The following is a 26955-nucleotide window of genomic DNA, read 5'->3' on the forward strand; positions in this document are numbered from 1 at the left end:
CTGGAACAACCTACCAGAGACTCTCACATCCACCACCAGTTTAAGTTCTTTCAAAACTAAGGAATTTTAATTTGGTCTTTAACTGTTACATACGCCTATAATATACATCTTCTTTAACTGTGCATGCAATGTATTGTTTATAATGTATACCCTGTTCACTTATGTAACTGTATTTTGTAACCATGTATTATTTGTCATCTTAACTCTATGCCCAGGACATACTTGAAAACGAGAGGTAACTCTCAATGTATTACTTCCTGGTAAAACATTTGATAAATAACAAATAAATAAATCAAATAAATAAATGGAAATATGGTCATGTCATTACGTCCTAAAAGGTTAGATACAGTACGCTGATGGCCACCCAACTACTGTCTGTCATAGATCATGGCCAAGCTCTGTAATGTCCCTGCTAACCTTAGACCATCGGAGAAGGCTTCCACGCCAAACTTAGAGATGCAGTACCCTCCGCCAACAGTACACAGTCTCCCTAAAGCACTAGAAACATTGACAATACGTCCCTGGGCTTTTCTGATGAGATGCAGTAGATTCAGCGTCACGTCAATCATCCCCAGCAAGTTGACGTTCAGCACCTTGATAAAATCCTCCTTCTTTTGCCATTCATTGGGGGCCATGCCAATCCCAAACCCAGCATTATTTACTAATCCCCAGAGCCCTGCAAGATATGGAATAAGAGGGAAAGGTACAAGGACATCAATAATAATAACAATGTTTTTTTTCTCTGTGTTTTGATGCCAAATAAAGGAGACATCCTTAGTCATATTGAGAACATGCAAGCCTAATTGGAACACTCCTTCTGAGGAGTCACCATTTTTTTCTTGAATTTCTTCATTTGGTGCATCCAAAAAAATACGATACATGTTTGCATGAGGTACATTGCATGATTTGTCGTTCACCCAACTACTGTCATAGATCATGGCCAAGCTCTGTAATGTTCCCTGTTTATGTTGCTCACCTTAGACCATCGGAGAATGCTTCCACGCCAAACTTAGAGATGCAATATCCTCCGCCAACAGTACACAGTCTCCCTAAAGCACTAGAAACATTGACAATACGTCCCTGGGCTTTTCTGATGAGATGCAGTAGATTCAGCGTCACGTCAATCATCCCCAGCAAGTTGACGTTCAGCACCTTGATAAAATCCTCTTTCTTTTGCCATTCATTGGGGGCTGTGCCAATCCGAATACCAGCATTATTTACTAAACCCCAGAGCCCTGCAAGATATGGAATAAGAGGGAAAGGTACAAGGACATCAATAATAAAAACAATATTTATTTTCTGTGTTTTGATGCCAAATAAAGGAGAGATCCTTAATCATATTCTGAACATGCAAGCCTAATTAGAACGCTCCTTCTGAGAAGTCACCATTTTTTTCTTGAATTTCTTCATTTGGTGCATCCAAAAAAATACGATACATGTTTGCATGAGGTACATTGCATGATTTGTCGTTCAAGCATAGTGACACAATACAACACAACATATTAGTAAGGTTACCCTTCATTATTTTTATTATTTTATGTCAATGCCTCCTATATCTGCGAGTGAAAAATACACTTTTAAGGACATTTGCTCAGCATTTCCCTACTGAAAAGTAAGTCTCTACACTACACAAATATAACCCTTTTTGTGAGTGATCCCTATTACTAAATAACATTTTATCCTGACAAAGCTTCACCCACCTGCATCTCCTACAGTGCTAGTGACCCACTCAGCAGCAGAGCTCACACTCTGGCTGTCGGTAACATCCAGGATTACTGTTTGCAGTCTGCTGGATGTCTCCTTCTTCAGGTCCTCTGCTCCTCTCTCTGTCAGACAAGCTGCCAGCACGCGCAGCCCACGCCGGTCCAGCTGCTTCGCCAGCAGGTTTCCAAATCCAGTGTCACATCCAGTGATCAGTACATATTTATCTGAGAAATTCTGCAGTATCTGTTTCTCCCTGTGCCATCTGAACAGGAGAATCAGAGCCAAGAGCACCAGCAGAGGGAGCAACATGATTGAAGCAGGAGCTTCTCACTGTAAAATAAAGCAAATTGGACTCGGTAAAAATATTTGTACCTGGATTGTCATAAATGGAACTTTTTCAGGTTGGACTAAAGACTTGAGTGGAGTACCTCAGGGATCGGTACTGGGACCCGTGCGTTTTAACTTGTTTTTTTAATGACCTAGATGTTGGCATAGAGAGCAAAGTCACAGTTTTTGCTGATGATACTAAATTGTGTAAGGTAGGAGAATTAGAGCAGGATGTTATTTCTTTCCAGAAGGACTTGGAGAGACTGAGATCTTGGGCAAGTAAATGGCAGATGAGGTTTAATACAGATAAATGTATGTTAATGCATGTTAATGTATGTTAATGCATTTGGGAATCAAGAATAAACAGGCGACTTACAAATTAAATGGGGATACATTTTGGGAATCCTTGATGGAGAAGGATTTAGGAGTGCTTGTAGACAGAAGGCTTAACAATAGTGCCCTAAGTCATGCAGTAGCTGCAAAGGCAAACAAGATCTTATCTTGCATTAAACGGGCAATGGATGGAAGGAAAGTAAACATCATTATGCCCCTTTATAAAGCATTAGTAAGAACATGGAGAACATTGAACATGGTGTACAATTTTGGGCACCACTCCTTAGAAAAGACATTATGGAACTAGAGACTGCAGAGAAGAGCCACCAAATTAATAAAGGGGATGGGCACTCTAACTTATGAGGAGAGGCTAGCTAAATGAGATTTATTTAAATTAGAAAAGAGGCATCTAAGAGGGGTTATGATAACTATATACAAATATATTCGGGGACAGTACAAGGAGCTTTCAAAATAACTATTCATCCCAAGGGCAGTATAAAGGACCCAGGCTCATCCCTTAAAGTTGGAGAAAGGGAGATTTCACCAGCGACAAAGGAAAGGGTTCTTTACAGTAAGGGCAGCAAAAATGTGGTATTAATTACCCATGGAGACTGTGATGGCAGATACAATAGATTTGTTCAAAAAAAGGTTGGACATCTTTTTAGAAAGGAAATGTATACATGAATATATCAAATAAGTAAACATGGGAAGGCTGTTGATCCAGGGAGTAATCTAATTGCCAATTTTTGGAGTCAGGTTGGAATTTATTTTTCCTCTAATGAGATATCATTGGATGATACGTCACTGTAAGTATAGATATAAGATAAAGTATCTGTCATCTAAATTTATCATACACTACCGACCAACTTTATTCTTACTTGCCTAGCTCAGCGAATTTCGGAATATCCCGGTGATGTGCGGTTTTGTATAGTTTTCTCCCGGGGTATATAGCGTTATATCGCTCCCGTGATTTAAGCATTTTATTCCCGCTGGCTGCAATACTGCAATGCCGTGTAAAAATGCATGGGGGCATTTGCGAGCTGTTGTCTTTGAAGCCGAGAAATTCATGAATTGTAATGCAGTATATACTGTATATATACAGTATATACTGTATAACAACAACCCCTATAACCCCTAACATACACATACAGTACTGTATATGCACATCAATGATACTATAGGCCATCCCCTGGTGAGATGTGTTTGCAGCCAGACGCCGCGGAGGAAGGACCTCCGGAGAAGAAAGAAGACCAGGGCGTGGCCGCAGATGGAAAGAAGACCCCGCCCCGCCCGGAAGAAGATAGAAGAAAGAAGAATACAGATGAAGATAAAGATGGATTACAAATAGAAGACCCGTGGATTGATTTGGATTTTTAGTTTAATGTTTATTTTTTTGTATGGTTTATTATTTTATGGGTTCCTGTTCGTGGATTGGTTCGTGAGTAAGCTGCACAACGGGAGTCGGTGGGGGCAAGTAATGGTAAGTGAACTAAAGAAATGTATTTTATTTAACTTGTTAATTTTTTTAAAAGCTTTTTTAACATGTGTATTTTTTTTTTGTGGTATATAATTTCTTGCCACTGTATGTATGTATGTATGTATATATGTCTAGAGAGATATATACATACAGGGTAAGAAATGATGTTGTTTTAAAAGCTTGATTTGATGTGTTTTAAATTAATTTGTCTATGCTGCTATGCTTTATTGTGAGTTTAAAGTATTTTAAAATTAGATAGATTTAATTGTTGATATTGTATTGTGTGTTTGAGGGAGGTCAGGGCTAGCCTTGGTTTTAAAGTTTGTATTCCGGTTGGTACTTTGTATATTTTTTCACACGCTGAATTGTTCTGCTCGAGGCATGAATTAGTTAATTGTTTCATTGTTCGGGATGGACTGTCAATTGTTTAGGGATGTAAATAATGATTGCTAATTGATTTTTGTTTACTTGATTGGTTAAAATAGTTGACTTGTTTGGAAGTGTTTGTATTTTGCTTGCAATGATATTGTTCACATTCATTTGCAGAATGTATATGGTGCATAGATTTTATGCATCATAAATACAATGTAAATGCAATGTATTGATTGGAATGTGAGGTTTTTCTTTGTCATTTGATGATTTAGATTGTAAGATCAGTTAGGATTATTAAAGGAAATTCATTGTAATGTAGTGTGTCTGTATGGAAAAGTGTTATTTGTAGGACAGTATGGTTTTGATAACCCTTCTACATTTATTTGTATATTGGTTCATCATGTGTGTGTATATACTGTATATATATACAGCATATATATATATATCTCTCTCTCTCTTTGTATATATATATATATATATATATACTGTATATATAGTTGCATGATGAAGCCACTGTACAAATGCATGGGTGAAGGGTGGGTATCAGGGCAGTGTGGCTTAACCCCTTAATTACCTTTGCGGTTATTATCCGATAAGGTGTTTAAGGGGTTAATTGATATATGAATGTAATTGCAATGTATTGGCTTTGTTTTGGCAATGTATTTTGTGGACAAGACAAGGATGTTGCTGGCGACGGACACTTCGTATTGATGAGGTCAGTAGTACTTTATTTATTTGAATATGCTAGTTAATGTTTTTAATAATGGGCAATTAATCTATTATCCATATCTGGATAATAGTTATTTTGCACATTATTGTACTGTAGGTTTTGGGGGGGGGGGTGTATGTATTGAATGTATAGGCCAGGTTTATTTTTTTTACATTCAGGGTTTGTTCCGTGGTTCTGCGTGGGAACTCTGGAGACCACCTGTGGTTTCCTCGGGTATCCCACGGGTATCAGGCTGGTGGTTCCACGAGTGACACATGCGGGGATGAAGCTGTGTGGTCCCACTTCTGTGGGGGCACTGCCGACCCGTAGTCTGCGGGGATGAAGCTGTGTGGTCCCACTTCTGTGGGGCACCGCCGACTCGTAGGTGCGGGGATGATGATGTGTGGTCCCACTTCTGTGGGGGCACTGCAGACCCATAGTGAGCACCCGTGAGTTCCCTAGACCCCCGTGGGAACCACCCGAGGCCCCGCAGACACCTGTGGGTCTGACCCGGGGCTCCCAGACATCCTTGGGCCTACCGTGGGGACCCAATTGTGGCCCACGGTGACCCAAGGAGACCACCTGGGGGCTATGGTGCTGGCGGGACCCACCAGCAGGCCTCCAGAACCTGTTTAAAAAGGGCTGCTGGTACCCTGTAGGTCTGTCCAGGTGCCCCGCCAGCCCACCGGGGACTCGCGTGGGGCTGCGTTATGAACCCTGTATGTAAAAGGATAAATCTTGTATTTATGGGGGGGCACAGGGGGTGGGTAATGTATTTAATAAATAGAATGATGTTTATTGTGGTTCACTGTGTTGTTTTTATTGTGGGTACTGGGGGTGGGGGGGGGGGGGGTGTTTCCCCAACGGTATGTGGGTAGGCCTCCCTTGTGGGTACTGGGTGAGGGTGGTTAGGCCTCACGGGGGGAGGAGGTTAGTGTGGGAGGGTATGTAGGCATCCCGAGTGGTGGGTGAGGGGGGGTTAACCCCTTAATGACTGTAGCGGTTAATAACCGCTATGGTGATTAAGGGGTTAGGGGACATTACTTTGGATGTTTTAATTTTTGTGTCTGTTTTGCAGAAGCGGAGGGGCCATGGCCAGGATGGGGGGGGGGGTAACAGTATGTGGGTAGGGGGGAGGGTGGTTAGACCTCACAGTATGCACATCGGGTCCCCCCCCCCGCCCTCCCCACTTTTACATACACTGCACTCACAGCAATACAGGCAGGGTGATTTAACAGAAACATTAGGGGGAGGGGGCTTTATACAGATCACAGTCAAGGAGGTGGGGTTATAACCCACTCCCCCTCCCCACATTTACATAAACTGCACTCACAGCAACACAGACAGAGAGATTTAACAGAAACATTAGGGGGGAGGGGGCTTTAAACAGATTACACTCAAGGCAGAGAGATTTAACAGAAACATTAGGGGGGAGGGGGCTTTAAACAGATTACACTGAAGGCAGAGAGATTTAACAGAAACATTAGGGGGGAGGGGGCTTTAAACAGATTACACTGAAGGCAGAGAGATTTAACAGAAACATTAGGGGGGAGGGGGCTTTACACAGATTACACTCAAGGCAGGGAGATACAGGGGATGTACTGTATGTTGTTTATTGCAATGCTTCAATGTGTGTACAGTATAATGTTTTTTACAATTAGATAGATGTAATCCTTGGTATTGTAAGGGGTAGCGTTGGTTTTAAATGTTGTATTCTGGTTGGTACTTATATATTGATTTTTGTTTACTTGATTGCTTAAAATAGTTGACTTGTTTGGAGTTATCTGTATTTTGCTTGCAATGATATTGTTCACATTCATTTGCAGAATGTATATGGTGCATAGATTTTATGCATCATAAATACAATGTAAATGCAATGTATTGATTGGAATGTGAGATTTTCCTTTGTCATTTGATGATTTAGATTGTAAGATCAGTTAGGATTATTAAAGGAAATTCATTGTAATGTAGTGTGTCTGTATGGAGAAGTGTTATTTGTAGGACAGTATGGTTTTGATAACCCTTCTACATTTATTTGTATATTGGTTCATCTCATGTGTGTATATATATATATATATATATATATATATATATATATATATATATATATATATATATATATATATATATATATATATAACAGTATATATATATATGTATAGGGATTGTTATTGTATATATACTGTATATATACTGTATATATATATATACTGTATATATATACATATATATTTATTTATATTCATGTATTTATTTATTTAGATTTATTTATTAATTGTGGGGCTGCTGTGCGTGAATTTTTTTTATTGTGGGTAGGGGGGTGGGTGAAGGGGGTGTTTGGCCCTTGGTGTGAGTTTAGGACTTGCGGGGGGGTTGCGGGTGCACTTAACCCCTTCACGACCGTAGCAGTTAATACTGCTACGGTCGTGAAGGGGTTAAGTGCACCCGCTACCCCCTCACAAGCCCTAAACAACCACCGTTGGGGCTAATACCCCCTTCACCCACCCCCACCACCCACAATAAAAAAAATTCACACACAGCAGCAGCACAATTAATAAATAAATCTAAATAAATAAATAAATAAATGAATAGAAATAAATACATTTAAAATACATTTTTATTCATAGTGTAGATGTGCAGGGGGTCTCCGGAGCTGAACCGCTTTGGTTTTAGGTCTGGGGACCCCCTGCTCCCCGAGATACAGGCCCCTTTAGGGGGTGCCGGTATCACTCTGCTTGGTTTACATGCCACGGTCACGTGATCGGGACTTTTAAATGCAGAGGGATACCGGCACCTCATAAAGGGGGCTGTATCTCGGGGAGCAGGGGGTCCCCGGACCTGAAACCAACGCGGTTCAGCTCCGGAGACCCCCTGCACATCTACACTATGAATAAAAATGTATTTTAAATGTATTTATTTATATTCATGTATTTATTTAGATTTATTTATTTATTTTTTGTGCTGCTGCTGTGCGTGAGTTTTTTTTATTGTGGCTAGCGGCGGTGGGTGAAGGGGGTATTAGCCCCAACGATGGTTGTTTAGGGCTTGCGGGGGGTAGCGGTAGGGGTTAACCCCTTCATAACCGTAGCGGTATTAGCTGCTACGGCCGCGAAGGGGTTAAGTGCACCCGCAACCCCCCGCAAGTCCTAAACTCACACCAAGGGCCAAATACCCCCTTCACCCACCCCCGCTACCCACAATAAAGCGGGCACGGTGGGTTAACCCCTTCATTGCCTTAGCGGCTATCAGCTATGGAAATGAAGCAGCATTTCTGTATTTTAATAATATTGTGCAGGAGCAGGGGGTACCCTGAGCATTAATTTCTGGCTCAGGGAACCCCCTGCTCACTGTACAATATTATTAAAATACAGAAATGCTGCTTCGTTACCATAGCACACAGCCGCTAAGGTAAGGAATGAGTGTTTATTTATATATGTGTTTTATTTATACTGTACATGTGCAGAGGGTCTCCGGAGCAGAAACGTTTTGTTTTAGGTCCGGGGACCCCCTGCTTCCCGAGATACAGGCCCCTTTAGGGAGTGCCGGTATCCCTCTGCTTGGTTTACATGTCGCGGTCACGTGATCGGGACCTTTAAATGCAGAGTGATACTGGCACCTCATAAAGGGGGCTGTATCTCGGGGAGCAGGGTGTCCCCAGACCTGAAACCAACGCGTTCAGCTCCGGAGACCCCCTGCACATCTACACTTTGAATAAAAATGTATTTTAAATAATTTTTAATGTGCCGATGTTTGCGCAGAGAGAGCAGCGGATCTCTCTCTGCTGCAAAAACATCTCGCCCCCGCCGGCCTATAGTATCATTGATGTGCATATACAGTACAGTACAGAACTAGGGGTTGTTGTTATACAGTATATATATGTATATATATACATATATATACTGCATTACAATTTATGAATTTATGCCATCTGGCGGACACGCAAAGCATTGCAGCCTAGTAAATCCTGAACCATTATCAATTAACACATCAACCGCGCGTCAGCCTGGCATGCGCCTGGCTGGGAAGGCAAAAGGAGCCCGGCATGCTCCAGGTGAACAGCGTGGCATTCCAGGAACATGCCAGGTAAAAGCCGGTGATTTGTAAGAATAAAAGCTGCCGCAGCAGTAGGTTGAACTTGATGGACACATGTCTTTATTCAACCTCATCTACTATGTAACTATGTAATACAGATACATGATGGCAAAGTGTTTAAGAATTATTAATTACAATTATATTTAGCTCACTGGTTGTATATCTATCTGTCTTTCTGAACTATCACTGCAAGTACAGAACTGCGACGCCTGTATGTTATTTCATAAAGTTTGAATTATTTGTTTCCTCCAGTGCTGTGCAATCAAATAGTTGAGAATTGTCCGGCTAAAATGTGAAAACAGTAAAAGCATGGTTCCTGCGGTTAAGGCTGGTATAGCAATGTGTGTTATTTATATCGGATGGAAGCTACAGTAGCACTAAATAGCAGTGATGGATTGGCCTTCCAGGTGCAACGATGTTCTCACCACAAACATGGCGTGACCGCGAGGCCGAGGTGGCGATTTGATAAACGCCAACCCACAGCCACGAGAGTGCGTCTGGAGTGTTGATAGGTCGAGGTAGCCGAGTAGGGGTAGGAGAGGTTAGGATGGTCATTGATACTTGCTGAGGTCTGGATTGGAGAGGTACGAATCGTTGCAGGTACTTTATCCAAGGTCGGGATTGGAGAGATGCGGATCGTCGTGGGTAAGCCGGGTCAGGAGCGGAGAGGTACGGATCGTCGTTAGTAAGCCGGGTCAGGAGAAGTGAAGAGCGGAATCCAAAGAACAAGAAAGTAGGCAACCCAGGACAAGACAGGCAAGGCTCAGACAGGAGGCAGGACTGCACTTAACACAGCGCAAATAAACAAGGTTATGCTCACACCAATGAGGAGGAAGCATACTCCCTAGTATGCATGGCTGTGGTTGGCTGATGGAGACAAGACAGGTGAACGCTACTACACAGCGGAACAGAGGAGACTACGAGCGTGCATGGGTGCCGTGCATAGCGGATGGGTGCTGCGTGACGTTGATGTCACCGCACGAGTGAAGCCTGGAGACGGCACCAGCGGGAACGGGAATTAGTGCCGAGTGAGGTCCGCACGCGCCCTTTGAAGGTACGCTGGTAATGACTGGTCTGCGAGATGTGCTGCAGAATGCAGCAGAGGCAGGACACCCGATCGTGGGTCTGGGTAAGCTGGGAGCACGTCGGGAGGGGCGCGGATGATGGATCCTACACTAGGTAAGGTCAGTGAGGGGTCCACACACCACATAACTTCAAATACAGATTCCTTTATTACCCGGACTGGGAAAAACAAGTTATTACTTACTTTGCTCAGAAGTGCACATAATCAAACATAAACATCATAGATCTGCAACAGCACAACATGTTCTTCCTTTTGAGACAGAGGGCCTCATGCAGTAAATGCAGATAAGCCACTTATCGCCAGCATCTCGCAAAAAAAGCCTACTGCGATTCAGTAAGCCCAGAGAAGCTGGCGATATGAGCAAAACTTGCCGGTTTTGTTTGCCTAAATTTTTTTTCCGGCAGTTGCGCAGCGATAAGCCACTTTTTGGCGTTCATCGCCAGCTTTTCCAACTTGCTGTATTCTATAAGCCCCCCGACCAGCTTCTCGAAGCTGATCGCCGCTCTAGAATGCTGAGTTCCTCTCCAAATCGTCCCGCCACAAAAAGTTGGCAAGAAGGTGGGGAGAAGCGGCGGATGAGTGGAGAGACAGCACTTAGAAAAAATCAGTTTTTTAAATTTGTTATGTATGTTAGGGGGGTATAGGGGTTGTTGGGGGCACAGGGGGTTGGTGTATTGTGTATTACAATGTTTATTGGGGGCAATTGTCCCCAATAAACATGCTATTGTGCATTAACCCTTTCATTGCCTTAGCGAATAGCCGTTAAGGTAATGAAGCTTCTTTAATGTCTTTTTTTAAATAGTGTGCGGGAGCAGGGGGTCTCCTGAGCTGAACCGCTTTGATTTCTGACTCAGGGATCCCCTGCTTCCTGAGGTACAGGCCCCAGTAAGGGACATCAGATGCCAGTGTCACCGCCATTTTTATTGCGTCCACGTCGCCTGACGTGTGACATGTAAACAATGGAGGAGATACCGGCACCCCATATCTGGGCCTGTAACACAGGAAGCAGGGGTCCCCGAGGCTGAAATCAATGCGGTTCAGCTCAAGAGACCCCTGCTCCTGCACACTATTATAAAAAGACATTATTGCAGCTTCATTACCTTAGCGGCTAGCCGCTACAGTAATTAGTTATTGTTTATTTAGTGTGTTTGGATACTAGTGTAGATGAGCAGGGGGTCTCCGGAGCAGAACCGCGTTGGTTTCAGGTCCGAGGACCCCCTGCTTCCCAAGATACAGGCCCTGTTACGGGGTGCCGGTATCCCTCTGCTTTGAGATGTCCCGACCACGTGACCGTGGAATATACCGTGGAATATAAACAAACCAGAGGGATACCAACTCGCCATGTTTGCTAATGTTGTGTGGGCTCCCAGGCAGCAGCTTGGCAGTGAGCTGGATGTCGGTAGGAGGGGTGAACAGCTGAGTTGATGTCGCAGCATCCAAGGAGCCAACGGTGATTGCCAGCTGGTCTGGAATAAGCGCTGATGGGACTACCAAGGATTTGCCGAGAAGGAGAAGCAGCTACCCCAAGAAAGACAATATCTAATGCACATTTCCTACTGTTCTCTTGTAAGTAGGATTTCAATTTTCGCTGGCGTGAGGAGTGGACCTGATTATGTCAATTATACATGGTTTTACCTTCCTTCCTGCATCTTTTACCTACCTCTGAGGAATTCATTGTTCTCGTACCATTTGGTATAATCTGCTCTTACCAAAACGTTATTATACTATGTTATTTCTTTCCTCTTTACATATGCTGAGTTCAACCAGCCAAGCAGCTGTGGATTAAGCCGGACAGTCATTTATACGTTGTATTCACAGTGATATCCTTTTTGGTATTGTTTATATACACACAATATAAATATTATCTGATTTCAAGTTAAATGCGCCATTCAACACTGTTTTTTCACAATGTTAACTTTTTGACCAGGGTGGTCAAAATCACTGATTAGGCAGCCATATGACACACACTATAGCAATTAGTTTGTGTTTAGATCACTTGCTATATTTTATTAGCATAGCGCAGCACACATCCTTTTTTCATTTTTTCAATGTACTGCATGTTACATGTGGACAAGGGCTAGGATGAATGTGTGCTGTATGTCACATGCTGACTAGGGCTAGGTTGAGTGACACTCCATGTACTGCTTGGTTCATGCTGACGAGGGCTATGCTGAATGTGAACTGCATGTTACATGCTGACAAGGGCTAGAAAACCTTAGTACTTTATGTACAGTACTACTGTAAGTGTATTACATTTACTGCTAGAGAGTTAAAGCGTCTTAAAACAATGAAACCAGTGAACACTTTATAAAACAAAACTTATTTTTTATTATATGAAAACTTACTGCAATCTGTGTGTATACAGTACATACGTATAAAGATATATATTCAGTATTGGTCTGTGTGTTCACATATACTTTAGATGTTTGTTTATTGCATTGCCTGTGCGCCATCTTTTTTTTAATGTTACGTTAATGGATGAAGTTGTGCTTTGACTCCGCAGTGTCTCCTTCTATGGTGCCTACAGTACTGTAACCTCTGCAGACTCAGCATACTGTATACACCAGTGGTTTCCAAACTGTGTGTAAAGCACTGTATATACTGTGGGCTCTCCATTCATTTATATTCACACACTCTTACATCACTTGCTTTCAGGAACCTTTTGACACCTCTAGCCATAAAACACATCCACACCGGGGGAAGGACTAGCACAGATAACATTCCAAGAGACACTGTTTTTAAGTATACCTTTTGCTTGCTTCATTCATTGTAACATCGCCGGAAGAAGAGATCAGTGTATCTCGAAAGCTCGCACAAATAAAAGCATTTCGTTAGCCACAGAACGGTATCATCTATTTATTTTTTGATTATATATATATATATATATATATATATATATATATATATATATATATATACATATACATATATGTACACACATATATGAACACTGTATATATATATATATATATATATATATATATATATATATATATATATATATATATATATGCATGCATACACTGTACTGCATTTGTGGTCTATTTCTATGTGCTTTCATTGGTCGCTTATTGTTTTTGGGCTAAATACCATCAAATATACAGCACACCCTATGGTGGAGAACTATCTACAAGTTTATGATAGTCATTGGCCAATGTAAAGAAATTTCATGAATATATTTGTATGTGCACACCATGCATTCAATCCTGTTTTGGTATATATATATATATATACACCTCTATGAATGGTTATTATCAGCCTTCTTTGACATTTATTATAAGTATTGTTTTTATTTGTAGTATTTATGTGTTTTTTTTGTGTTGTTATTGTCATTATCTGTTTGCTGAGACATTCAGTTCACCTTGCTGCCATTGCGCATGTCCATCCCCTCTTTGAGGTACTACACCTTTAAACCGGGACTATTTATATGTGGACATTCTATTTATTTATTTTTATTTATTTATAAAATATTTTACCAGGAAGTAATACATTGAGAGTTACCTCTATGACTGAGGCACTACTTTTTTACCCCTGAGGAAGGAAGCGCAGTCTTCCGAAATGCGTAGGGTGGTCTATGCGTGCACTGCTGTCCTTACAGCATCTACCAGACTCTCACTACCAAATCCACGGACATATTCCAGCTATCATCTTGTCCGCGGCTGCTATTCGTGCTGCTGCGCGGAGTTGGACATTTACGACATCGCCTGCCTGTTGCTGTGGGCTTGGATCCTGCGCTGCTGTTGCGCATGTGACGACGCCTGCTCCTGCGACACGCTGCCCTGCACGTCTGCCCTGCGGAGGTCTGTGGTGTGGTAGGCAGGGAGGATCCCCCTCGGAGGCTCCACCTGACCGTAAGAGACGCTTAAGGGCTGATGTCTACCATCACGAGAGGGGATACTCTCTGAATTATCCACTGCATTTTACCTTCTAGTGTCTGGTAAGCGGACAGTCTAGCCATTGTTGGAGTGCACATGTGACCCATTCATTTTAGTGTTATTTTTATTGCACATATAGTTGTTGTATTAAATGCGTTTTATTTAATTCAGTCATTTGTTTGTCTCAGCATTCGTGTGTCTAATATCTGTCAGAGGTGTTATATGTTTGTTAGTTACTGTATTACACTATGTTCTATTTTTATCTTTTATCCTTTACATGATTGATCGTCTTCATGAGGAGAGCCCAAGTGGATACCACCTTCCATCTGGTTGTATAATAATAATTCTTTACATATTTAGCACATCTTGGGGCTAAGTGCCATAGATATAACTTTTTTCTTTTCTACATGATGGCATATGACACAATCTTATATGCACACAGCCCTTGCCTCTCCGACCTTGAACACATACTTTCTGACTTTTTGAGACTTGAAAATTGGATTTCCCCCAAAAAACAAAAATAAACTGTTTTTAAACACTGACAAGACTGTAACAATAGTATTTGGGACCAAGGCTACATTTTTAAAGCTTACAATGACTGAGCTTCAGATCAGAACCAATGCTAATACCACCCTAACTCATGTTACTAGTTTTAAATAATTGGGCATATGGTTTGACTCCCATTTAACATTTGGGATGCACATTGATACCCTGACATCCAAAACCTATGCCAAACTAGGTGTACTTTATAGGAACAAATCCTCCGTAAGGGCTGGGACCCGCTGCGCCCGGTGGCGTGGGGCGGCCGTGTGAGCGCAACTCACTATTGCTGTTTAGCCACACGATCCGGTCCCAGTCCCTCCTCACTGCCAACTGACTACGTACTGTGACGCGTCAGCCAGCTGGGGATACAAGAGAATTGTGTTCCCGTGCGGCGATGCGTCACATGGTACGCGAGTCAGCCAATGGGGATGAGGGGAGGGAAGGAGCTAGATGGGAGGCGCCTTGGGCAGGGAGCAGGGAAGGAGCTGCGGGTTAAAGTGTGTGTGTGTGAATGTATGTGTGTGTGTGTGTGTGTGTGTGTGTGTGAATGTGTATGTGTATATGTGTGTGTGTGTATGTATGTGTGTGGGGGGAGTGGACGGCACCACGATCAGATCCCGCCCCCCCTCCCTCCCACTCCCGCCCCCCTCCCTCCCACCCCCCTCCTGCTCTGGCTCCCTACAGACCGCATATCGCGGTCTGTGTCTGTCAGCGCCCCGCCTGTCTGCAGTGCGGGCGCGCTGACTGAGGGAGCGGGGCCTTAGCCTAAGTCTGCTGGACAGAAAGCGTATCGCACAGCAGATGCTAATGCCAATTATCGACTAAGGGGACATAGTACACCCAAAACCCACCTTAGCAAACTTGAGACCCTCTACAATTCAATATGCTGTTTTGATCTCCAATGCAACAACACACATCACTGCGAAATGCTCAAAGAACTAGATTGGTCATCACTTGAGTCTAGGCGCAAAGTTCACCTCTCCTCTCTTGCCTTCAAATACTTTTTGGGTAAGCTACCCGTCTATCTGAACAAGCTCCTCACCCCTATCACATACAGCACTTATCATCTGAGATCTGACTCCAAAAGACTGTTCCCAAGACAGGTCCCAAGGTTCAGCAAAGTATCCGGACGTTCCTCCTTCTCTTACCATGCACCCCAAAATTGGCACATTCCACCAGAGACTCTCACAGCCACCAGCAGTCTAAGTTCTTTCAAAACTAAAGCTGTCTCACATTTTAATCTGGTCTGTAACTGTTACATACGCCTATAATATATATTATCTGTAACTGTGCATGCAATGTCTTGATATAATGTATACCTTGTTTACTTATGTAATTATGTATTTGTAACAATATATTATTTGTCATCTTAACTCTGTGCCCAGGACATACTTGAAAACGAGAGGTAACTCTCGATGTATTATTTCCTGGTAAAACATTTGATAAATAAATAAATATAATCTCTTCTTGAATTTTTTTTTATCCATGATTCCTGTACAGAAAAACGGATATAATATAATACAGTACATTATTACAGAATGTCATGATAATGTCATGAGCTTTGGGTATTTTTAGTCCCTCTGGTGCTTAAGGCGTTAATGAGCTACACTTTTAACAAAAATACAAAATGCTGAGTCTGAAACAGGTCAGAACTGTTTCTTTGAACTGCTCTGAATTTCAAAGGCATTTACTTGGGGAGAGGTGTCCATGTGGATGGCCCACTCAAGGTTTTAATTGAATTAATCAAGGTCTACAGAGTGTTGGGGGATAACAGCCTCAAGGTATTTTGTAGAAGGGGTGGGCTCATGAAGGTGTCCTAAGAAAGAATTGTACTTAAGTCTGGGCCATGTTGTAAAACATCAGATCTGACCAGGGGCATGCTTGGAAAGCATGGCAGACCTCATCTTCTGAACCAGTGCCTCTCTGGGAAAATCCATAGCATGTGGTAATGTACTGTATAGGATTTTCTGTTTTACCCCTTTTATTTTAAGAAGCTGTTCTGCCTTATATTGTAATTGTATGTTTATTTTGTAATACCTTTTCTGTAATTCAAGCACTGTATTTTTATATATATTAAAACATTTAATAAGTAATGCTTTGGGCTCTGAATGAACTTTGTGCATGATGGAGAGAATAACTTGCTAAATTCGGGCACATATTACTACAACTGATTTTGTGTTAGAGTGCATAGTTTTTCCTATAATAAACAGGGACCTGGGACCCTGCCAGATATTTTAGTCTAAGATCTTTTATCATATCTGCATAACCTCAGGTGGTGGCAGTGGATGGTTATGATGTATGTATGTATGTATGTCTTTATTAATATAGCGCCATAAATGTGCATAGCGCTTAACAGTAGTACTACTACATGTTGTAATCATATAAATAACAAATAATATATAAATAACAGGTCATGGGAATAAGTGCTCCAGACATAAAAGTAACATTAAGGAAGAGTAGTCCCTGCTCCGAGGCGCTTACAATCTAATTGGTAGGTAGGGAGAACGTACAGAGACATTAGGTGGGAATTCTAGTAAGTGCGTCTGCAGGGGGCCAACGCTTTATGTATTGTGTCAAGGATTATCCATAGTGCTATTCATATGCTTCTTTAAGCAAATGTGTCTTAGGGTGGGTCTTAAAGGTGGATAGAGAGGGTGCTAGTCGGGTATTGAGGGGAAGGGCATTCCAGAGGTGCGGGGCAGTAAGTGAGAAAGGTTTAAGGTGGGAGAGGGCTTCAGATACAAAGGGGGTAGAAAGAAGACATCCTTGAGAAGAACGCAAGAGTCGGGATGGTGCATAGCGAGAAATTAGGGCTGAGATGTAAGGAGGGGCAGAAGAGTGTAAAGCTTTAAAAGTGAGGAGGAGAATTGAGTGTGAGATGCGGGATTTGATCAGAATCCAGGAGAGGGATTTCAGGAGGGGAGACGCGGAGACAGATTTAGGAAAGAGTAGAGTGAGTCTGGCAGCAGCGTTTAGGATAGATTGTAGGGGAGACAGGTGAGAGGCAGGAAGGCTGGACAGCAGGAGGTTGCAGTAATCGAGACGGGGGAGAATGAGGGCCTGAGTCAGCGTCTTAGCAGAGTTTTAGCAGTCGAGTAACAGAGGAAAGGGCGTATCTTTGTGTTATTGCGGAGGAAAAAGTGCAATTGAGTAGGGGTTAATGCTAACTCGCTGGTTCCTTGCGGAGGAGAAAGTTAGGGTGGCTAGAGTAGCCGTGTGTATTAACCCTGGTTGCATGTCTAAGTCACGTGCTCACTTGTGTGCTGTTCGTGGCGGTGGTATATTGGGACGGCTTGAGGAGAGATACAACCCATTTGAAAGACCCCTGAGTGGGTGAGGAGTGGGTGCGCTTGCGAGCGTTGTGTATTAACCCTTGCCCCGTATGCAGGTCGCGTGCTAGCAGGGGGACGTATGTGACACAGCACATAAAATGTAATTACCAAAAATGATAAACTGAGAATTACCGTCAAATATTATTATGGACCCTGGTCCTAGTGTAGAGATAGCACCCCACACATGGACCTTGAGTGGGTGCCTGGGACGTGGCTTCAGGGATAGACTTTTTTTTTTTAAGGCAAATGTGGCAAATCTTTCTCATCTGAAAATATTACATTGTCAAAATGTTCCCCACTATCGATCCAAGCTTGCGCTTTCTGTACTCTCTTAATCTTGTTGGGCTCCCTTATCATTGGATACACTCTGCAATGACAAGATAGAATTGTACAGGTGCTGTTAACTCGCACTTGTGCATATTGAACAACACTATTGCATTATACAATATTGCAGCAGAACACTTTACTTGACACATCTGTAGTTCCAGCCCAAATCACATCTCATTCTCCTCAGATATTGTCAGGTTATGATCCTGCTGTAAAACTTCATTAACTGCGGCAGCACAACGTTCATCATTTCAATTGCTGATTTCATCCACAAGCCTCTTTGCCACCCTACAATCGTACCAAAATGTGAACGATTACAAGTGTGCATACATATTTGTCACACGACTGAAGATAAATATGACAATGGATAAACATTTTTTATTTCTACATAATTGTCCCAAAAAGAAACGAAGGAGAAGAGGAAGAGAGAGAAAGGAGGAAGAGGGGATGAGGGAGAAAGGAGGGAACAGAAACAATCATATTCTCATTCAATAATATACAGTTAGACTGTCTATACAGTACTGTACTTAATCTTTTCTGACCGAGCGAATCCTCTTTATAGCTTTAGTCTTTGCATGGGCATGATAGCAGACACAGCTATGAGTGATGTCGAGGCCTGGGCTATTTAACCAGGCTTGGATATGGCTTATTTGTTGTCCTTTCAGGAACACCTGACGTATTTTCATGCTCATCTCCTTTGAAATAACTGTTCTGGGCATTGCGGGTTTTGAAAAAAAATTACACGAAGCACATTTGAATGTACAGTAAAGTAGAGTATGCACAACATTTGTCATGTAACGTTTACACCCTCTTTTAACACCTGTACCATCGAGTGTGATACAGTGCATAAAAGGTCAACCAAAATTGATCTCCTCCACAATGTCTGATCATTCTCTGAAACAACTGCTTTCTGTCCAGATACTGTATTGTGCTTAATCTTCTGACATGGATCAGTCCCAATTCTACACATGCAACAAGTGGCTAACTGCTGCTGTCCCTGAGAATAGAACCCTCCTTGGTGTTTGTGCGGGGTACACACTTACCCCTTAGGGCAGGCCTGCACAACTCGTAAAGTGAGAAGAAATAACTGTTCTGGGCATTGCGGGTTTTGAAAAAAAATTACACGAAGCACATTTGAATGTACAGTAAAGTAGAGTATGCACAACATTTGTCATGTAACGTTTACACCCTCTTTTAACACCTGTACCATCGAGTGTGATACAGTGCATAAAAGGTCAACCAAAATTGATCTCCTCCACAATGTCTGATCATTCTCTGAAACAACTGCTTTCTGTCCAGATACTGTATTGTTCTTAATCTTCTGACATGGATCAGTCCCAATTCTACACATGCAACAAGAGGCTAACTGCTGCTGTCCCTGAGAATAGAACCCTCCTTGGTGTTTGTGCGGGGTACACACTTACCCCTTAGGGCAGGCCTGCACAGCTCGTAAAGTGAGAAGAAATAACTGTTCTGGGCATTGCGGGTTTTGAAAAAAAATTACACGAAGCACATTTGAATGTACAGTAAAGTAGAGTATGCACAACATTTGTCATGTAACGTTTACACCCTCTTTTAACACCTGTACCATCGAGTGTGATACAGTGCATAAAAGGTCAACCAAAATTGATCTCCTCCACAATGTCTGATCATTCTCTGAAACAACTGCTTTCTGTCCAGATACTGTATTGTGCTTAATCTTCTGACATGGATCAGTCCCAATTCTACACATGCAACAAGTGGCTAACTGCTGCTGTCCCTGAGAATAGAACCCTCCTTGGTGTTTGTGCGGGGTACACACTTACCCCTTAGGGCAGGCCTGCACAACTCGTAAAGTGAGAAGGGCCGAAATGCTCCAAGGAAAAAAAATTGGGCTGCACGGGTAAAATCATCATCATCATCTCTCCTCCAGCACCTCTCATCATCATCCTCATATCTCCCCCAGAACCCCTCACTATCAACCTTTGCGATACTCCCCATCTATCTCTCATACCCCCATCTCTCCCCCTCACCCACACACATAATACTCCCTCTCCACAAACACACAATACCCCACTGCACACCACACACATCCCACCCCCCATGCACCTCACATCCTTCTCCCCCCCTGCACCTCAAATCACTCTCCCCCCCTGCACCTCACATCATTCTCCTCCCCGGACCTCACATCACTCTCCCCCCCTACACCTCACACAACTCTCCCCCCCTGCACCTCACATCACTCTCCCCCCTGCACCTCACATCACTCTCCCCCCTGCACCTCACACCACTCTCCCCCCCTGCACCTCACATCACTCTCCCCCCCTGCACCTCACATCACTCTCCCCCCCTGCACCTCACATCACTCTCCCCCCTGCACCTCACATCACTCCCCCTCTGCACCTCACATCACTCTCCCCCCCTGCACCTCACACCACTCTCCCCCCTGCACCTCACACCACTCTCCCCCCCCCTGCACCTCAAACCACTCTCCCCCCCTAACCTCACATTACTCTCCCCCCTGCACCTCACATAACTCTCCCCCCCCTGCACCTCACATCACTCTCCCCCCTGCACCTCACATCACTCTCCCCCCTGCACCTAACATCAGTCTCCCCCCTGCACCTAACATCACTCTCCCCCTGCACCTAACATCACTCTCCCCCCTGCACCTCACACCACTCTCCCCCTCTGCACCTCACACCACTCTCCCCCCCCTGCACCTCACATCACTCTCCCCCCTTGCACCTCCAATCATCCCCCCTGCACCTCCAATCACCCCCCCTGCACCTCCAATCACCCCCCTACACCTCCAACCACCCTCACCTGCACCTCCAATGACCCCCCTGCACCTCCAATGACCCCCACGCACCTCCAATGATCCCCCTGCACCTCCAATGACCCCCCCTGCACCTCCAATCACCCCCACTGCACCTCCAATCAACCCCCCTGCACCTCCAATGACCCCCCTGCACCTCCAATGACCCCCCTGCACCTCCAATAACCCCCCCGCACCTCCAATGACCCCCCACACCTCCAATGACCCCCCACACCTCCAATCACCTCCCCTGCACCTCCAATCACCCCCCCTGCACCTCCAATCACCCCCTCTGCACCTCCAATCACCCCCCCTGCACCTCCAATCACCCCTCCTGCACCTCTAATGACCCCCCCCCCACCTCCAATTACCCCCCTGCACCTCCAATGACCCCCCACACCTCCAATGACCCCCCCGCAACTCCAATAACCCCCCTGCACTCCAATCACCCCCCCTGCACCTCCAATCACCCCCCTGTACCTCCAATCACCCCCCCTGCACCTCCAATCACCCCTGCTGCACCTCCAATCACCCCCCCCACACCTATTATCACCCCCCCTGCACCTCCAATCACCCCCCCCCGCACCACCAATCACCCCTGCACCTCACCTCCCCTGCACCTCACCTCCCCTGCACCTCACCCCCCTGCACCTCACCTCAATGCACCTCACCCCCCTGCACCTCACCTCAATGCACCTCACCTCAATGCACCTCACCTCAATGCACCTCACATCACCTCCGGGACCGCGGGGAATCGCCACCATTTTTTTTTTTTTAAAGTTTTTTTTTATTGAAAGTTTATTTATTTTTTTAAATCTCATCGCGGGCCGCACAAAGAGGCCGGGCGGGCCGCATTCCGCCCGCGGGCCATATGTTGTGCAGGCCTGGTTTACACCCTCTTTTAACACCTGTACCATCGAGAGTGATACAGTGCATAAAAGGTCAACCAAAATTGATCTCCTCCACAATGGCTGATCATTCTCTTAAACAACTGCTTTCTGTCCAGTTACTGTATTGTGCTTAATCTTCTGACATGGATCAGTCCCAATTCTACACACGCAACAAGTGGCTAACTGCTGCTGTCCCTGAGAATAGAAAGAGAAATGCAGCTGGCAAAGATGACCAGAAAGCCTACTGTGCCTAAAGAAATGGCACTAAAAGTTCCCAAGGCAAAACATCCTGGACTGGGCTTTTGCAGGAAGATAATAGGGACCGTCATAAATAAGGACATTTAATGGGTTCAAGCGAACATTGGCGATCCAGACGACCCTCGGTCTACCCAAGCTGAAGATGAACAAGAAGTCCCCAGCACCACCTACAGATGCAGCCACCAGAATTAGAACTCCTATCTGAGAAATTCTGGGGCAGTCTCACAGTAAATGCCACAACATTGCCTCAACATTTCTGTGAGATTCTTAAACTCATTGGATTAACACAGCAGGGGTCCCTGCAGTCCCATACAGTTTGACAGAACAGAAGCAGATGTCCCCTGCCGCACTGATGCACAACTAGACGGCCCTCTGACAACAAAACATGAACAAGATGTGACCTGCCACACCGATTCACATCCAGACAGAACTCTGACAACAGTAGCCAAACAGAAGTTGAACCAGAAGTCCCCTGTCACACTGATGCACAAGCAGACGGTCCTCTGAAAACTGAAGAGCAACACTTCCCCTGTCCCACTGACGTCCCCCTCCGATCACCCAGCCTCTTAGAGCTAGAACACAATTCCACCCTCACACCTTTCATGAGCCGAGTTCTGTAGGTTGCATACTGGAATCTTTAAGTGACTACGGAAGAATTTGCAACACAACACAGCAATAAGGGAAAGAATGGAGGCAAAGATGAATCAACTTTTGGAGAGAATGGAGGTGATGGAGAGGGGCATGGGCAACATTGACAATGACATTGTTGGGTTCTATTATTTTGTTTCTGTCCCTCCGCCTGTATTTCCGATGCAGGAGCAGCCGTGTGACCTGGAGGAATGCCGTCCACCACCTGCACCTTCTTCACTGGAATTGGCCTGCACGCCGCCAAGACAAAGCACACCACCAGAGGAAACCATCCTACCAGACACTCTACTGTCACCCACTGACAGAAGCACACCTCTTCCTCCAACACCCGCTGCAGCCAGAGTTGTACTGGTGCAAATGAGAAGTCCCACAGACCATCTATCCTCGCCCAGTGAATTAAGCACACCTGCTGCATGACCCACAGCACCCAGGAGAGTACATCTTCAAATGCAACTTGATACGTGCACAATACCAGACATAACACTAACAGACCTCCCGCAGAGCATACGGGAAAAATACTTTTTGAGAAGCGCTGGAAAAGTGACCATACTAGCCCTTCTCATTATGAAACACCATGCCAGTTATGATGGGTATCTTCAGTGGTTTAAGGTGGTTAATTATGATGGCAATAGGGGCAAGAAAGCACTGGCTCCGAATTTGCGCAGAAATATTATAGACGAAATAAAACGTCATTTCATTATGACCCCGGTTCTTTTCCGAGCTGTGAAAGACGACATAAATGCCTTTTTAAAAGGCATAAAAGGCATAAAAGGCGTCTTCCCTGGAACACCCAAGGCTGTGGGGATGAGCACAATTATCAACTAAAAATTTCCTGGGTTTGTTTTTCATATAATAAAAAAAGTTTTGTTTTATAAAGTGTTCACTGGTTTCAGTGTTTAAAGACGTTTTTACTCTTTAGCAGTAAATGTAATACACTTACAGTAGTACTGTACATAAAGTACTAAGGTGAGTGTCACTCAACCTAGCCCTTGTCAACATGTAACATTCATTACACATACCTCCTAGCCCTTGTCCTCATGTAACATGCATTACAGTGAGTGTCACTCAACCTAGCCTTGTCCTCATGTAACATGCAGTACAGTGAGTGTCACTCAGGAAAACCCCGGATACAAACAGAATACATCTGTACTGTAAGTACAGATATGGGATAAAGTATATGTTGTCTAAATTGAGTATAGGTTGAACTTGATGGATGCATGTCTTTTTTCAACCTCATCTACTATGTAACTATGTAACATCTGGAGTTAGGTTACCATATGAGCAACTTTTGACTCCTGAATATATTACTAACCTATTGGAAGTTCCCTGTTGCTTGGAAGGTAAGATACAATACAGAGTTTGGTCCTATATTTCTTGAAATGCTGTTTACTTATTATAACCTATTTTGTAAACTCAATAAAGGATAAAAAGCACTCACCTTTAAAAGGGTTACAAAGTCGAAAATCTGAACAATCTCTGTAGGTCAGTGTAATGTGGCTCCCAGCTAACAAGTCAAACATGCACATGCACACAGAACTGTGCTGATACTATATAATATCTGAAGGAGGGATTATCTCTCAAGTAAAAGGCACAGGAATGTGAGTCGAGGGAGATAGAGAGAGACACTAGAGGAATAAGCAAATAGGTTCAGTTGAGTCAGGTCTGACTTAAGTTTTTCATTTAGCCTATTTATTTAAATACAAATGAATACTTAGAAAAATTAGTCTCTCTCTGTGTAGGTATGTATGTATGTATGTATGTATGTATGCATGTATGTATGTTGATATGTATATGTGTATAAATATATATATGTATATAAATACAATACGGACAGCTTTATTATCAGATGTCAACAACCTTGCGTTCAAATGCCTTCCAGTGGCAAAACACTTCAGAGATCTAAAACACTCGTTGGCAACGTTTAGGTGCATGCCTATTATGCAGGTCCCAGCGCCCGCACGAGGGGTCATAGAAACAGACTCCTGCTGCAGAGTGAAGCAAGGCACATCTTTGAGCTCAGGACTATGGCGCCGTTTGGCCTAAATGAGGATCTTTACTTAGGGTGCTTTTTGTGATTTTGGATTTTTAATGAGAATTTTTGTATCAGCCGTTTTTTCTTATTTTCTTTTTTCTACTTGTTGTTTCATTATGTGTTCTCTGTTATGCTTCCCTCACGAGGTCACTCCCAGGTGATGGTGTATGCACTTAATCTGTTTTGATAGCTCATATACAGGGCGGTGATGTGGTTTTATATCGGTGCATAGGTTATTGCACTGTGGAAGAAGCATGAGCACTGTAAGGATCACACGGAGTCAGTTACATCATTTTATTAAATTGCATTATGACTTTAGTAGTATCTACACGTGTATTTATGAGATACATGCCCGCCTTTGCATCCCCTATGCCCCATGGTCACATCGTTCTTAGTCTCTGATGTGGACCTTTTAGTGCATCACATACAACATTTCAGATCAACAGCCTTGGCAATTATAACAATTATTTTTATTTGAGTATCTGTAAACAATTTGTGCTATCATTTGTATGTATGTTACACATTTGTCATATTGGTGTTTTTTTCTGTGCCATGTGGCTCTGATGCTGGAACTGGTCATTTATCCCCCCTTTTTTAAAGTAATTGCAGGTATATGCGACATTCAGGGTGAGCACTAGGACCACAGGGTGCCGTTACACGGCGCACGTATGCTCAGTATCTCCTGGGCAGTGAGTCTGCTTTGGTTTAGACGTGACTGGCCCTTTTAGTGGGCTGAGCATGCGCAATGACGCTTCCCAATCAGGGCTGATACTAGCCAAGCCAGCGCATGCGCGCCAGCAGGCCACAGCTCGCGCTGCGTGTATTGACACTAACTGAGTCCGTTTTACATCCCCAGCATGCTCCACACGCTATAGTTTCCTGTAATTCAGGCGCATACGCGTGGCATCCAAGTGGTGAGTTCTATGCCACACGGGCTTCCATACTTTGCAACAGGAAGTTTTTTGCTAATTCCAAGATGGCGGTGCTTTCCAGCACAGACCTGCGGTTCACAGGAGACACAGCCACGCGGTTTTCGCAGGCTTTCATGTTCACACACGGGTGAGTCTGATTATGTATTATTATATGTGGGTATATAAGGTGGTTCACTGGCATTCACACACTGCACGTCCCTGAGGAACGTCACTCTTTGATGACCGAAACGTTGGATGTGGTGCCATGCTATAATTGAATACAGTACTTCTGGATTTCCTTGGTTGTGTGCTGTCTCATTTTTTCCCGGACTCCCATCTGGTAAAATCTGTGTATATATATATATATATATATATATATTACCAGATGGGAGTCCGGGAAAAAATGAGACAGCACACAACCAAGGAAATCCAGAAGTACTGTATTCAATTATAGCATGGCACCACATCCAACGTTTCGGTCATCAAAGAGTGACGTTCCTCAGGGACGTGCAGTGTGTGAATGCCAGATGGGATGCCGGGAAAAATATATATAAAATAAATTATATATATGTAGCCAGGGTCCCTCAAGTCCCCCTGTCTGCTGGTTTCTTTCCCCCTTGCGTGTGTGCTGCTGCGGGGGCGACCGCGTTCCCGGGGGCTCCCGGTGGCAGCTGCGGCAGGATGCCGCCATGTTTAATGTGTTCGCGCATGTGCGAAGGCTTGCGCGTAAGCAGAGCAGTCGTGGAGGCCATTAAAGCTTCAGATATGAGCAGTAGAGATTATGCACGCTAATAGAGAAGAGGTCCTGAGTGGACTACAGTACAACCCCCAGCAGCCTCTGGGGACTGCCCTATGATCCCTGTCACATGCAGTCAGACCGCCACTAAGGTTGACAGATTCTCATGATGCATTTTGGATGTTGTGTGCAGACAGGGAGTGTCAGTTAGGAGATGGGACAAGAATCTTCCCATCAAGAGTCTTGGGCTCAAGCCTAGACATTAAGAGAGCAGGACTATTTCCAGGGTGGGATCGCCCCTGACGGATCACCACGCGGGTGAAACCCGGACATCGTGCAGGAGATCGCCGGATCCTTTGTGAAGATCCTTTTTAAGCCCAGGTGCCGCCGTACTGGGCAGGTATTGTTATAAAGTGCACCAACAGAGGACTCACACATAGTGGCAGCGCTGACCACGGGACAAGGGTTATACTGTGGACACGGTGTGGGGGTACACGGTGGTGGGCAC

General features: G+C 44.0%; 1 protein-coding gene across 2 annotated transcripts in view; it reads right to left on the reverse strand.

Moving 5' to 3' along the window:
- Nucleotides 1-24336, reverse strand: part of LOC142489893 (retinol dehydrogenase 7-like) — a 79717-nt gene extending 55381 nt beyond the window's left edge. Inside the window, exons 1-4 of one of the 2 annotated variants that reach the window (XM_075591463.1) lie at nucleotides 24207-24336; nucleotides 18316-18463; nucleotides 1701-2034; nucleotides 418-676 (exon numbers count right to left, since the gene is read on the reverse strand). In XM_075591463.1, the coding sequence (XP_075447578.1) occupies nucleotides 418-676; nucleotides 1701-2013 (572 nt within the window). In that variant the 5' untranslated portion in view covers nucleotides 2014-2034; nucleotides 18316-18463; nucleotides 24207-24336. Of the gene's footprint in view, nucleotides 1-417; nucleotides 677-976; nucleotides 1236-1700; nucleotides 2035-18315; nucleotides 18464-24206 lie in introns of both variants that reach the window. The other variant, XM_075591462.1, reaches the window with a different exon arrangement.
- Between the last annotated feature and the right edge of the window lie 2619 nt (nucleotides 24337-26955).

Source organism: Ascaphus truei, chromosome 3 (assembly GCF_040206685.1).
Source record: "Ascaphus truei isolate aAscTru1 chromosome 3, aAscTru1.hap1, whole genome shotgun sequence".
NCBI classification, from domain to species: Eukaryota; Metazoa; Chordata; class Amphibia; order Anura; family Ascaphidae; genus Ascaphus; species Ascaphus truei.